At 44.1% G+C, this 14,282-nt stretch overlaps 1 protein-coding gene across 6 annotated transcripts in view; it reads right to left on the bottom strand.

The window, feature by feature from the left end:
- LOC102915860 (adhesion G protein-coupled receptor F4) overlaps positions 1-14,282 on the bottom strand; it is a 30,034-nt gene that overhangs the window by 14,696 nt on the left and 1,056 nt on the right. For 5 of the 6 annotated variants that reach the window (XM_076557845.1, XM_076557848.1, XM_076557847.1 and 2 more), the window contains exons 2-4: positions 6,532-6,631; positions 5,106-5,160; positions 1,452-1,603 (exon numbers count right to left, since the gene is read on the bottom strand). In XM_076557845.1, coding sequence (XP_076413960.1) covers positions 1,452-1,603; positions 5,106-5,160; positions 6,532-6,609 — 285 coding nt within the window. In that variant the 5' untranslated portion in view covers positions 6,610-6,631. Of the gene's footprint in view, positions 1-1,451; positions 1,604-5,105; positions 5,161-6,531; positions 6,632-7,369; positions 7,484-14,282 lie in introns of all 6 variants that reach the window. The other variant, XM_076557851.1, reaches the window with a different exon arrangement.

Below are 14,282 nucleotides of genomic sequence, written 5' to 3'. Positions count from 1 at the left end.
GAGGCCAAAAGAGGACATTGGATTCCTTTGGAGCTAGAGTTACAGACAGTTGTGGGCCATCCAACCTGGGTCCTCGGAACCAAACTGGGCCTGTGAATTGGCAGTAAGATTTCTTAACCTCGGAGCCATCTCTCCAGATCTCTACTTTGTTTTTGTTTTTGTTTTTGTTTTTAATGAGGTCTCTTGCTGAACCTGGAGCTCACTGTTTTTGGCTAGACTGGCTGAATGGCAAGCACCGGGAGTCTGCCCAGCACTGGGGTTCCGGGCACACGTGGCCGTTACAGAGGTGCTGGGTTCTGAACTCATGTCCTCGTGCTTACTGGCACAGCAAGCGCTTTACCCACTGAACCATCCTCCCCAGCCCTTCAAGATTTATAACAAGACAAATTCTACAGAAATGGGTAGAAGGAAGATCCAGGTGGAATTTCAAAGGAGAACTGTTTGGCGAGGTTAGCTGTTCAATACTAAAGAATCACAATTTCAGAAAAAAAAAATGTACATTTTTTCCAATTGTAAGTTAGTTGGCCATTTCTTGTTATTTTTTTACCTATACCCCCTCAGAAAGTGACTTTGAATAAGTAAGCATGTCCGTTCTCTTGTGTCTGTCACTATAGTCACAGGGACTTCGCCATGATTCCCTGTGCTATAAAAGCAACAACATTTTAATCCCTTTATAAAGCCCTCATAAAGCCGGGCGGTGGTGGCGCACGCCTTTAATCCCAGCACTTGGGAGGCAGAGCCAGGTGGATCTCTGTGAGTTCGAGGCCAGCCTGCGCTACCAAGTGAGGCGCAAAGCTACACAGTGAAACCCTGTCTCGAAAAAAAAAAAAAAAAAAAAAAAAGCCCTCATAAAATTAAAAAAAACATGGAGATTCGTGTCCTTTGGTGGGCTTGGAGGGAAACACAAAGAAGTGGGTCATGAGGAGAAGTATACGAGATTGATTTCTATCGTGATTGAGTCAGGCAGGGGCCGTTGATTCCTTCTAGATTCTCTCTGCTTTAGTTAAAGGATTGAAAGCATAGAAGTTATGTTTAATTTAATTCACGACATATTTAGTTAATTAGTTAACAAACACAAGGAACATACAAATCCACCCATAAAGCTAAGCTGAAAATCCTAAGCCATCATTTGCATGTAGTTTAAGTAACTTTTACTTGATTTATTTAACCTTCCGTTTCCAAGGATAGAGTTAGCACAATCTCTATTTCTCAGCTGGATTCTCACCCAACCCTGGAATTGATCTTTACCAAGAGGAAGAAGGAGGAGAGAGGCAGGTACATCAGAGCATGGGTAAGGAAAGACAGCCATGATGCAAGCCACTGGGTAGTTTTGCCCAAGTCCCAGCCTGAGACTGACTGCCATTTAGCACAGGTAAGAATGGAAGTGCCTGCCCTCCTACCCCAATCAGGGAGAGACAGCTCCTGTCACCAGGAGTGTACCAGAGAGTCACCTGAAACAGGGTGTCCACAGAGAGGCTTGTGCATGTTTCAATTGTTTTTTGCCATTTGTTTTGATTACAAGTGAATACTATTTCTCCATGGAAATTCAGATCACAGCTCTGGTTACATTTGGAAGGTGAGATGCAAGATCCGTTGCATTTATCTGAAAACAGGAAGACAAAAAAAAAGAAAGAAAGAAAAGAAAAAAACAAAAATCAGCAATTGAGAGGCCAAATTATCATTTGCACACTGACAAATGCATCTAGTTCATTCTGGGACTTTATGAATAGCTGACCAAGGAGATGACATTGGACTGCATTCTCAGCATCAAGAGAAAGCTTCATGATCCATGGTAAAGCTGGTATCCAGAGGAAGTGAGCCAGAGGCAGAAAAAGGGACCTCAGGGTGTTCAGAAATCCCTGTTGAGAAGCCCTGAGGTGGGAGCAAAGGAAGAGAAAACAGGAAGGGACACAAGAGCCTTGAATACTCTGGTGGTTCAAGTGAGAAATGGCCCCCATGAGCTCATGGATCTGACCTTGGTCCCCAGTTGGTTGCATTGTTTGGCAAGGTTATGGGACTTTTAGTCTGCCAAGTGCTGCTGGAGGAATGTTGTCACTCAGGGGAGGAACTGAGAGTGTATAGCCTCACTCCACTTCCAGTTTGCCCTCTCTGGTTGAAAATGTGACCTCTCGGCTCCCTGCTCTGGCTGTCTGCTGCCATACCTCCACCAGCATTATGGACTCCCCTTCTGGAACTGGATGCCCAAATGAACTCTCTCTTCCTGAAGTTGCCTTTGGCCATGGTGTTTTATCACAGCAACGAAAGGTAACTAATACAAACGCTGAGCAGAAAACATGATTGCACCTGTGATTGAAAGCTAATTGGCCGGTGCAGAGAGCAGGAACCAGTGAACCTTTCTGTGCAGAGTGGGTGGATAAGACACAGGAAATGCGCATAATCTTTGCATAGTTTGAGATACAGTCACTTGTCATGATTCACTGGGGTTACTATCTCTATAGTCCCCACGAATACTGACTTAGCAAGCACTGCTCTACTGTTGCCAGGGGAATATAAAGTTAAATTCCTGGGAATTTCTGCTCATGATATTCTCAACAACTGCTGAGATGGCTCAACAGCTGTAGCCTTCCTTTATGTCTATTTCCGAATAAAGACATGGTCTTTAATATATATTGTTTATTCCTTAAGTTGAGCTCATAGCACACAGCACTCTCGGTGCACAGTGCTCTTACTCAAGGCTGAACAATGCTGACCTAACACAGCCTTCTTTGAACTAAAAACACTAAACAGCATTCCAGCATTCCTGTGAGAGGATTGCTTGAAAAGAAAAATCACCACCCGAAAGTCCCAAAGCACAAAATGATGTTTCCTGATTAGTTTTTTGTTGTTGGTGTTGGTGTTGGTGTTGGTGTTGGTGGTGGTGGTGGTGGTGGTGGTGGTGGTGGTGGTGGTGGTGGTGGTGGTGGTGGTGGTGGTTTATTTTATTTGTTTGGGTTTTGGTTTATTTGTTTTTGAAAATTTATGTCCAGAACAGATTGGACTGTGCCCATGTCTGGGAGAGATTATCTTGATTGATGATTGATGTGGGAAAGGCGGGCCTGCTGTGGGGACGCACGAGCTGGGCCTATGCTGTATAAGAAGGCTGAATGAGCATGAGCTAGTGAGCAAGCCAGGAAGCAGCGCTCCTCCATGGTTTCTGCTTTAGTTCCTACTGGAGTTCTGCCTGACTTCCTTCAGTGGACGGTCACTTGGAAGTGTAAACTGAAATAAGCCCTTTCAGCTCCTGACCTGCTTCTGGTCATAGTGTTTACCATAGCAACAGAAAGCCTACCAGAACATGACGACACATGGATACTGTGGGAATTGCAGCGATAAGGGAGAGCAATACCTTATCCCAACCTAACTGGGCATGTGTGTGCCAGGCAACACAATGGTTGTTTTGTATGAAAGGATACCATGGGTTCTGGTTTAGGTATCTCTCAGTGAATAGGCAAATTTGCAAATGCAGACTCTGCAATGAGAGGGTGAGTCATCAATGTATAGATAAACAAACAAAAACTACTTTTCCAGGGACAATGTTATACATTGCCTGGAATTCAGATTTAACCAGCCATCCCTTATTTCTCACTAAAAGTCTTTATTCTCACAGATATGTTAAAAATGGTATATTATCAAATTATGGAGTATTTGTCTCTGGTAAAATAAAGTAACTATTCTCAGTTACCTGAGGTAAAACAATTTAAGAGGGATTACATTATTATTTAAATTTCATCTCAGGTAGAACATAATTTCTTACATTCTGAATTGTAGCATGCAGACAGGAAAACTTAAGCTAAGAGTTGCATCATAAGTAACAGTGTAGAATATAGCAAAGCAATACTCCCCAACCCCCAAATTTAGACGTTGCTATGAAGTCAATGATTTTAAACTTACTGAAAGTACTAACGTTCAAAACAAATTTGAGAGAAATCATGACTATGCTGAAAACCATAAAGTTTGATGTTAGTGCAATGAACAGTTGAAGATATTTTTCATATATCAGGACTAATCTCATAATCCTGTATTGGTGTTGGTTGATCAAATGTAAAATATAAGCTATAAATAACTTAAAACTGTGTGATGGCTATTCTTGGTTATTAAATTGATGATGCCTGGAATTAACTAAAACCCAAGTGGCTGGGTATGCCTGTGAGGGAATTTTTTTCTTAATTAAACCATTTGAAATAGGAAGACCCACATTTAATCTGGATCTTTGAGGTGGGAAGATCCATCTTTAATCTGGGCCACACCTTCTGCTGGCAGCCTATATAGAGGACAGGGAAGTAGGAAGCTTTTGCTCTTTGCCTGAATGTCCTCACTCTTGCTGGTAAGTCTATTCCTTCACACACACACACACACACACACACACACACACACACACACACACACAAGAGGTTTATTAAAATGGCTTATCGGCTGTGGTCTAGCTGGACCAACACAATGGCTGTCTACTGACTGGTTGGAGATAGTGCCATGGTGTTGCTGCAGATATGTCATGGGGCAGCATCTTGCACAACACTTAATGCTTACCCACCAATCGCCAGCTTCCTTTCCGTCCTCTTTTCCTGTCCAATATCATATTTACATAGATACATGTGCCACTGGCCTTAAACCTGACAGTGGCCTGGAATGCTTGGGTGAAGTCACGTGATGCTAAAATGTTAGTAATGATAATGTTCTTGTTCCTCTTCTTCAGGAATATGACCAGTCTTACCACCATCAAATCACCTTGCTTGGCTTTACCGGAACACAGAATACAAGAGTGTTGCATACATTTAAAAACCTTGAATATACCTTTGGAGGAAAGAAGAACAGTGTGCTCTTGGCCTGTTCTGAGTTTAACAAATTCATTTCCCCTTTTAAGTTTGAAAATGGGTATCAGTCTGCTGTTCTAGAGCATGTGTGAATATTTATCAACTCGCCTGATTAGTTATGTAAGAAACAGATTGTAAGACATGATGTCAATGCTGATAAACACAGAGAGCTCATGAGAGGTTATTATTGCATTGGAAAGCCTGAGGTCTGAAGACATGCTTGCACCATCCACCTCCTTCTCTATTTTGGCCCTATCTCCAAATGAATGAAGACTATTCTATAGTCATACATACCTTGTATATGACTAAATGTACGCTTCCATGGAGGTATTTGAAGTTCATCTTTATCCTGAAAAAAAAAAAACCAAATTCCCAAAAAATTTACTGTGTGATGTATTCTCTCAATTTAACTTAGAGGATCCATGTACATGTAAAGAGGAAAAGTGTTCAAGACCAGGAAGGAAACAGTGGCAGACTCCAGTGATGGTTCTGAGGGAACTTGCTGGAGAAGACACAGGTGAGGAAACACTATTCTCTGAGTGCTAACCTTGAAGATCACGAGTTTTGAAGGTCAAGTTAGTGGATGGTGTGGTGGTATTGTGTTCCCCCCAAATATTGTGCATGCTAATAAACTTATCTGGGGTCAGAGAACAGGACAGTCACAATATTAAACATAGAGGATAGGCAGTGGTGGTACACGCCTTTAATCCTAGCATTCCAGAGGCAGAAATCCCTCTGGATCTCTGTGAGTTCAAGGCCACATTGGAAACAGCCAGGCATGGTGACTCACACCTTTAATCCCAGGGAGCGATGGCAGAAAGTAGAAAGATATATAAGGCATGAAGACCAGAAACTAGAAGCATTTGGCTGGTTAAGCATTCAGGCTTTCAAGAAACAGTTCAGCTGAGAGCCATTGGGATGAGGACACAGAAGCTTCCAGTCTGAGGAAACAGGATCAGCTGGGGAACTGTCAAGGTGAGGAAGCTGTGGCTTGTTCTGCTTCTCTGATCTTCCAGCATTCACCCCAAAACCTGGCTCCAGGTTTTTTTTATTAATAAGACCATTTAAGATTCCTGCTATAGGATGGGGCGGATCTCTTGTAGTTTTAAGGATCCAGGGAGAACACAGAAATGGCAGTTACATCATCAAGCTAGACTCTGCCTATACTGACTGCCTGGATGGAAAACAGCTAAGGAGAAACCCCAGGTCCCATAAATACATCCTTAGTAGGAAGAAAAGAACAGAAACTAGGAATGGGTTGCAATAGTTGAATCACAAATCTGTTCTGCAAGTAAAAGATTATAAGTATTGCCTTAAAATATAAACTTTGATATAATAAAGATATGACATATGATAAAGAAATTAAGACTCTGTAAAACAAAACAACTCCCAGAGGCAGCAAAAGTTAAAGTAAGATCTGAATCTGAATTGCTCTGCTGCCCGCTTAGGTCTTTCCTCTCTCAACAGCCACCTGCATACAATCTCTGTGGCTTGCAAGGTGAGTGCCACGCTGAAGTGTGGCCTCCCAGGCTGGTTCCTGCCACCCCTTAACTTCTGTTGTTGTTGTTCCCTTCCCTGGGAAAAGACTGTCAGTAAGAGTAAAGTTAGGATCCTTCAAAGATGTATTTTAATTAGCATGTTACTTATCAGATACCTAGACATCTAAGGTAACGGAGGGATTTCTCTTGGGATCGATCACACAGGAAGAGATCAAACTTACTTTTTGGGGTTTCAAGTGAAAACATTCTGTGGTCAGAAAAAACACTAGACAGCAAACAATGGTGATCTGGAGCTTCATTTTCACACATGAAGGCTTGAACCTGCAACAGAAAAGCAAGAAGATAGATCCAGGTGAAGGTGAGGGCTCTTCTGGTGGAAGCTCCTCCTCAGCCCCTGTCATCCACATCATGTACCCAAAGAGTCTGGGATGATTAGGCGGAAGCCCCCACCTCTCTCTCCCCAGACCCTGCCTTCTCAAACTGGCCCCCTCAAAATCCACCCAAAGCCCGCCCCTCCCTGGGGCTGCTCAAGACCACGCCCACAGATCACTTAAGGCCTGGTAGCTATATCTGTCATGTGACTCTTCCACTGCCTTTCCAAGGGTCACGCACGATTGCTTTGCTCTGTTCATTAAACCTGGAATTATTAATTCGGCTTGATTGGCTCATTACATTGGCAGCAGAGGCACCTAGCAACTTCCCTTGGCCTACTCAATGTACAGCAAGGTGAACCACTTAGTACATATAGCAGAGAAAGTCACATTGGTGTGGCTAGAGTCATGGGGAGGTTGGCCTAGGGACATGTCTGGGGCATTTTCTTGATTGATGTTTGCTGTAAAGATACCCCGGTCTACTGTGAGCAGCTCCACCCCAGGCAGATTCTGGCTTGTATAAGAAAGCAGGCTAAATAAACCACCAGAGGTCATTGCATTTCATCACAAGAACAGAAAAGTAAGGGAGACAGCTAGTCTCTTTGGTTTTCACTTTCTCATCTGGTGCAGTTTCTGGTGAGTAAGAGCCACTTGGTCAATGCTGGCTGTTAGGATGGATCTGCACTACCTTTAAAGAGATGAATGGGAAAACAGGCTTGGGAAGATCAGTTTATAAACAGTAGACAGGAAACTGGAGCCCAGCTCTGTGTCCAAAATCCAGGCTAGTTTTGCTCTTCTGTATCTGCACCTCCAAGAGAAAAATTATAAGGAAAGGGGTTGGGATTGTTCGTATTTCACATGGACGTGCTACGGTGATACCTTCTTAGGGATATGACTTTGAATGACTGTTAAGGAAAAGGCAAGAAATGCAGACATGGCCACAGAAGAGCTAATTACTCACAGGACCTTCTGTCTAGGTGCACAGTAGTTTATTCGTCTACTACAGGGAGTCTCAGCACTTGATCTAGTAGCAGACAAGTATGCACATTAACTTACCTCAAGCTACTTGTCTCCAAGTGACTAGAGACCTGGTGCACAGTATTTGGATAGCCACCCCCCCTCCGTGTGCACATGTGTAGGAGTTCATTTTGGTTTATGGTTTCATAGGAATCCAAACCCACCATGGCAGAGGGTGGCAGAGGGGTGTGGCAACAAGCAGCAGGCACTGGGGCAGGGGCATGAAGCTGAGAGCTCACATTTCAGTTGCAAGCATGAAGCTGGAACAGGAAGGTCAAGAGGGGAGTGGGAAGGGAGGGGGTGAAGAAGAGACTATGGGAAAGCTACAAAACGTAAGGGTCATTTGAGGGGGCAGTATGGAAACCTAACACAGCAGAAGCTTCCTAAAATATATACATACATGAAGGCACTCTAAATGAAATCGACAAATAATGGGGGAGACAGAGCCACAACTGGACACCACTTGTCACCAAATGAAGCTTCCAGTACTGAGATTGGGTTATATCTAACTGAATTGTTAGACAAAAGGGTCCCATGGGAATCCTCAAATAACCCACACTGTTTCCAAGACTATAGGTTGCTCTCCACAAACTGAGAGCAAGGCCCCATTGCTGAAGATAATGTCTACACAACTCATTGAACATGGAGAAGTAAAGCAGGTGCCTACATAGAACCTTCATCCCTACATGCTAGTGAATTTGGTATAGGAAGGTACTCTGCAGGCTATCAAAAGAGAAACATAAACACCAGCCCAGCTACAAACCCTTTGATCTACAATGCTGTCCTGCCTGCAAGATACGCCGGGGCAATGGTGGCAGAAGGCTTGTGGGAGTCACTAGCCAATGTCTGGTTTGACTTAAGGCCCACTCCCCAATACAAGGCAGAACCCATATGTGACTCTGCTCAGGTGGCCAAGAACCTGAAACTAGATAGCCCAGGGACCCAGGGTAAAACCAAATACTACTGTTCTAAAAAAATAACAATAGCAAAATAATGACTCCTAATGACATTCTGCTACACTTACAGATCAGTGCCTTGTTCATCTATCAATCAGAGACACTTCCTTCTGGAGCAGATGGAAACAAATACAAGGATCCACAACCCAACATTATACAGAGAGTGAGAGACCTGGAACCCTCAACCCTAAAGGAATTTCTCCAACAAATCCCTCCCCTCAGGGCTCCAGGAACTCTGTGAAAGAGGGGACAGAAAGACTGTAAGAGCCAGAGGGAATGGAGGACACCAAGGGAACAAAGCCCTCTAAATCAGCATGGTCAAAGAACATATGAACTCCCAGAAACTGAGGCAGCATGCACAGGGCCTGAGAGAGTCTAACCCAGGTCCTCTGTGTATACATCACGGCTTCCAGCTTAGTGTTTTCATTGGATTCCTGAGTGTGCAAACAAGGGGGTCTCTGATTCGCGTGCCTTCTCTTGGGCTTTTTTCCTTCTGTTTGTTTTGTCCAATTCCAGTGTGTTAGTTTTTGTTTTACCTCATTATATTTTATCTTATTTTTGTCCCTTAGAAGCCTATTTGCTTTCCGAGAGACAGAAAAGAAATGGATCTAAATGGGAGAGGAGGTGAGGAGGAACTGGGAGGAATAGAGGGAGGAGAAAGAGCAATTAGGATATATTATGTGAGGAAAAAAATCTGTTTTCAATAAAAGGAAAAAAATCAAAAGGAAGTCTGAGCAGGGACAACAGGAGCAGGAGGAACAGCGGCTGAGGAATGGCAGTGAATTTGCAAGGACACGGGGATTCTGTGCACAGAATTCAGGATCTTACAGTGTGGGTGGAAAGAGGCCCCGATATCTGATTGGTGCATGGTTGTGCTGAGCAATGCCACAGAAGGCATTGTGATGGTTAGCTAACCATCACAAAACAAAATACCAGAAGAACCTGTGTAAGTCCTCTTAAAGTGCCCACACATTTCACAGACACGCCTGACTTTCAAATTTTGTTGCCATGGCACAATAGAAAACAGCATACTTATGAGTCAGTATGCATATACAAACACAGATTTCTATATCCAAAACTGAAAAAAACACAATTTTCCACTTTAAACATTTTATTATGATGAAAACATCCCCCTCAACACACACACTCTAACAGATACCCTGATATGCCTGATATTTTTATCTTGTGTGCTACTTTAGACTATTTGCTGCCTTCTCACGTATTGGCTATGGCCCACTATATAAACTCACAAGCCTCTAATGCATTATCTCCTGTCAGTTAAAAGACAGACAGTCCACTACAAGGTTGACTGTCATTGTCGGGGTTTTAGTCCTTTGACTGACATGGTCGGTTCCAATCCTTCCTCTTCACTCTTCTTCATGATTATTCTGAAATCTTCCTCTCAAGGTATGTGTATCAGAGATAAAAGATACACTCAGGACCAAATATGTAGAACAAATTCTGAAGATTAAACAAAGTCTCCTCCACTAGGAAAGAGAACAAGCAATGTACCAATAGACGAAATGCCCGAAGAGGCATTTGTAAATAATAACAGCCACACCTGAGGCTTCAAGACAAGGGCTGCTTTCCCTACACCATTTTCAGTATAGGAATTTGGTTTAAAGCTTGTCAGGCATGGTGGTGTACACTGGTACTCCTGGTACACGGGCTGAAGCAGGACGTTTGTGAGCTTGAGGCCATTCTGGCTTACACAGGAAGTTCCTGTCAAAGGAAGGAAGGAAGAAAAGGAAGGAGGGAGGGAAAGAAAGAGAATGGAGAGGGGAAGAGAGACGGAGGGAGGGAGGCCAACTTGCTGAAGGAAACTCGGGCCCAGTGATGTGAGATGATTTATGGAATTCCCAGCGGTACGGCTTCTGCATTCACAGAGCTTTTGAGAGTGTTTGCGGGCAATGAAGAATCCTCAGTATTGCTGCACATATGTGATGCTCAGCTTTGTTCTGAGTATGTTCAGCTTGTCGGCAAAGTGTGTGTGTGCATCCTGAACATCTACTGCTATGAACCATGGGTATGGTAGTAGAGAAACTCCCAATTTGAAGATAGTTCACAGTTTCTTAAATCAAGACCCTAATCCAGGGATAGGTGTATGGTTGCAGGGTAAAAACACTCACTTGATTTAGGAAGGGTCTTGGCTTCGATCCTCAGAGCATAATGGAGAGGGAGACAGAGACAGACAGACAGACAGACAGACAGATGGGGGCGGGGTGGGGGTGGGGCTAGAACCCTGTGGGAGGAAACAGAATAAGTAGGGTTCTTACAGTAGCGCACATGTATATCTGGGACAGTTTACTATTATCTACCAATTTTCAACCATTTGCAATGGGTACCAAGTGTGAAAAAAAATAAAACAAAAGAAACTTTTAACAATCAGGGTATTTATATCCACTGGCTTCAGTTTCCTTTGAATTTGAGAACTCTGTCTGTTTTCCTCTAATAGGCAATGTAGGTTTCCTGTATATTGGATTAAGGTCCCTAAATGGGATTCTGTGGAACCTTAGTTTCATAATCTATAAAGGTGTTCCACTATCAGCTCAACCTAGGGAACAATATATACTACACTGGACTCTCTCTTGACCCCAACAAGTATACACACACACACACACACACACACACACACACACACACACGCACACACATGCACACACGTGCACACGGCACTGAAATTATTTCAGTAACAGTATTGTTTCATCCAGATTTTACCAAAATTTCATCAGCATTAAAAAATGCTTTGGGCACTGAGACGAGGTTGGCTAGATGGCTCAGAGGTTAAAAGCACTGGCTGTTCTTTCACAAGATCCAGGTTCAATTCCCAGCACCCACATGGCAGCTCACAACCTTCTGTAGCTCAGATCCGAGGGACCCTCTTCCAGTGTCTGCAGATACTTCACATCCATGATGGCACAGACATATGTGGAAGCAAAGCATGCATGCACACTCTTTAAAAACACCCAGAGGAACTGTTGACATGGCTCAAGAGAAAGAGACCCTAGAACCTGGGTTCAGCACCCAGTATTCAGGTCAGGTGATTCACAACTACCTGTAACTCCAGTTCTAAAAGACCTGCCACTGTGCACACCCATGTTCGTGTATACATACTCACGCACAAGCCTATACATAATTAAAAACAAAGGTAAATCTTTTTAAATGCCTTGAGTCATATAAAGCTGCTATCCTGTGAAAAACACGCTGTCTCAGAGGAAAACACACTCAGATATCTGGGTTTGGACCCCAGGTATATTTGTGGGTCATCTAGCCAATGCCCATCCCTATGGCACCATGTTCATGGGAGACACTTGCGTCTCTCACACCAAAGCTCTGGAAAAACTCAAGGAAGAAGGACAGAATCAGAAATGAAAATTGAGTAAACCAAATGCCACTGAACTCTAGTTTGAGGTCATCCGCGGCAGCAATGACGTACATAGCAAGCCACTTGTCATTTGTGAAGAACCTCTCTCAGGTTTCTATACTAGACCCCCAGTGGGGGCAGATCCACACCTTATTCCCGGAGTGACTAGCACAAGGTACTAATTTGAGCGATAAAAGCATGCAAGCCACCTAGCGTGGCAGTTTCTCAGGACCTATAAAAGTAGCTGAAGCACACACAGTCCAGGTCCCTCCTTCCCTCCGGAGCAGCGTGTCTCTCTGCACACCCTGACAAAAGCGTGAATTGCCCGCCACCATCCACCTTCACTTCTCACATGATAATAAACAGCAATTTCAAGCTGTCAAATACAGCCAGACTCCCTGTTGTAACCTGGTGATTACAGAAAGAAAATAACATGGGTTGGCCTCAAAGGCTTAAGGAGAAAATGCAACTAAACCCACTAGCCAGCCCAGAGTGGGGTATTAAGTAACTAACACCCCGCCCCCAACCTGTTTACTGTCCTGAACATCTCACAACCTTTATGGAAGAGTTCTAATCACAGTGGGTCAAGTGAACCCAAGAGAAAGCAGGCCACAACTAAAAAGGTGGTGGTGGGGCGAGTCCTGTTAGTCAGGAGATGGACACCTGCCCTTTCTCCATCTGCAGCCCACTCAGCACCCACTCAGAGTGGGAAACACTTGTTGAACAAATGAGTGAGTGAACGGAACGAGCCTGCAGATTGAATGAGTGAGTGAAGATCCTTGCCCACCATCTGAAGGTTTGGCTCTAAGATCATGAGGAAACTCTTCTGCCCTCAAGAAGCAGATGAGCACACAGATGTCCCTCAGTAGCCTCCTTCAGATACCCAAATCCCTACATGTTCAGGTCTTCTCCAGAAAAATGGTGCAAGCGTTTGCACAAGGCCTCTCCTGTACGGCACACTGTCTCAAAGGCTCTGTGCATAGTTGTCATTCCGAGTTGTTTAGGAAATAATAGTGACAGACAGGTCTGCACGTACTCAGTTCCCACACAGGACCTTCCCTGCCGCTTTTCATCTGCAATTAAAGATGTGGGTATGGAGCACACAGACACAGGAGGCCCTGGAATATGAAACTCCCGACAGTTTTTAGAACCTGCTGAATTTGGTAGAAATGTTCTCCCTCTCATCAGGCCTCCATTTTGTTGCACCATCTGGGCCCTGATTTTAAAAAAAAAAAATGTTTGTGAAGTTTCATGTAGGAAGAGATATGGAGGGAGGGAAGGAGGAAGGAAGGAAGGGAAAGGAGTGAATGAAGGAAAGAGAAGAAGAAAAGGGAGAGAGAGGGGAGGGGAGGGGAAGGAAGCGAGGCAGAATGAGGACACAGTGGTGGTGACTGTGCATGTGTCTCTCTGTGCTGTATCTCCATTTTAAGTCATAAAACACTGCCCCTCTGGACAGATCAGAAGAACTGTCTGTTCCTGAACACCATCTCCTATTTGTTCCCCTTTCCTGTACACAGAACCGAGTTTCTGAGTGAGTTTGTAATTCAACGTGATAACCAGTCTTTCTGGGTCCTGGAACTCACTCCTGTCACTCACTAGATGAAGCTGTAGGATGAGTCACACATGCCAAGGTACTCCGCACCGGTCTCAACACGCCCGGAAAGGGCTGGCATCGGGATCCCAAAGAAAATGAGAAAAGGTCAGGCCAGGAACCATAAAGCAGACAGTGGTGAAGGATGATTGGCATGTGAGCTCTCAAAGTTCTTGATGATCTCCCCTCCAGTGATGGGCATGGGGCAGGGGGGCGGGGGGGGGGGGGGGGGCATTCTCACTTGTCTATTAACCTTGTAGGCAGCAACTGGCTTCATACTCCTTGACAAATCCCACTGTCTTATGGGAATGACTAATTCACAAAGGTTAACTGGAGGATAAGGAACTGAAGAGTGAGAGGTGTGTGTGTGTGTGTGTGTGTGTGTGTGTGTGTGTGTGTGTGTGTGTGTGTTGTTCCCCTAAGCCTAATTCCATAACTACATATTGCTACTCTTGTTGTATAATTAGAATTTTGATTATAACATCAGATGGCTACATGACTTGTTTCCATCTTGACCTCAATAACAGAATCTACCGACGTGCTTTTACTGGTTCTCTTTCACCATAGGTGAGGGACAGAGCCTTGGTGGCAGAGACCTACTACGAGACATAAAATCAGACCCATCTCTTCCTGGCTATTTTAGATGGTTTCCATCCACCGCTTTGTATCTGGA

The sequence above is a fragment of the Peromyscus maniculatus genome, chromosome 21 (assembly GCF_049852395.1).
Source record: "Peromyscus maniculatus bairdii isolate BWxNUB_F1_BW_parent chromosome 21, HU_Pman_BW_mat_3.1, whole genome shotgun sequence".
NCBI lineage: Eukaryota > Metazoa > Chordata > Mammalia > Rodentia > Cricetidae > Peromyscus > Peromyscus maniculatus.
The sequence above is the reverse complement of the archived record's forward strand: the minus strand, read 5'-3'. Positions and strand labels throughout refer to the sequence as shown.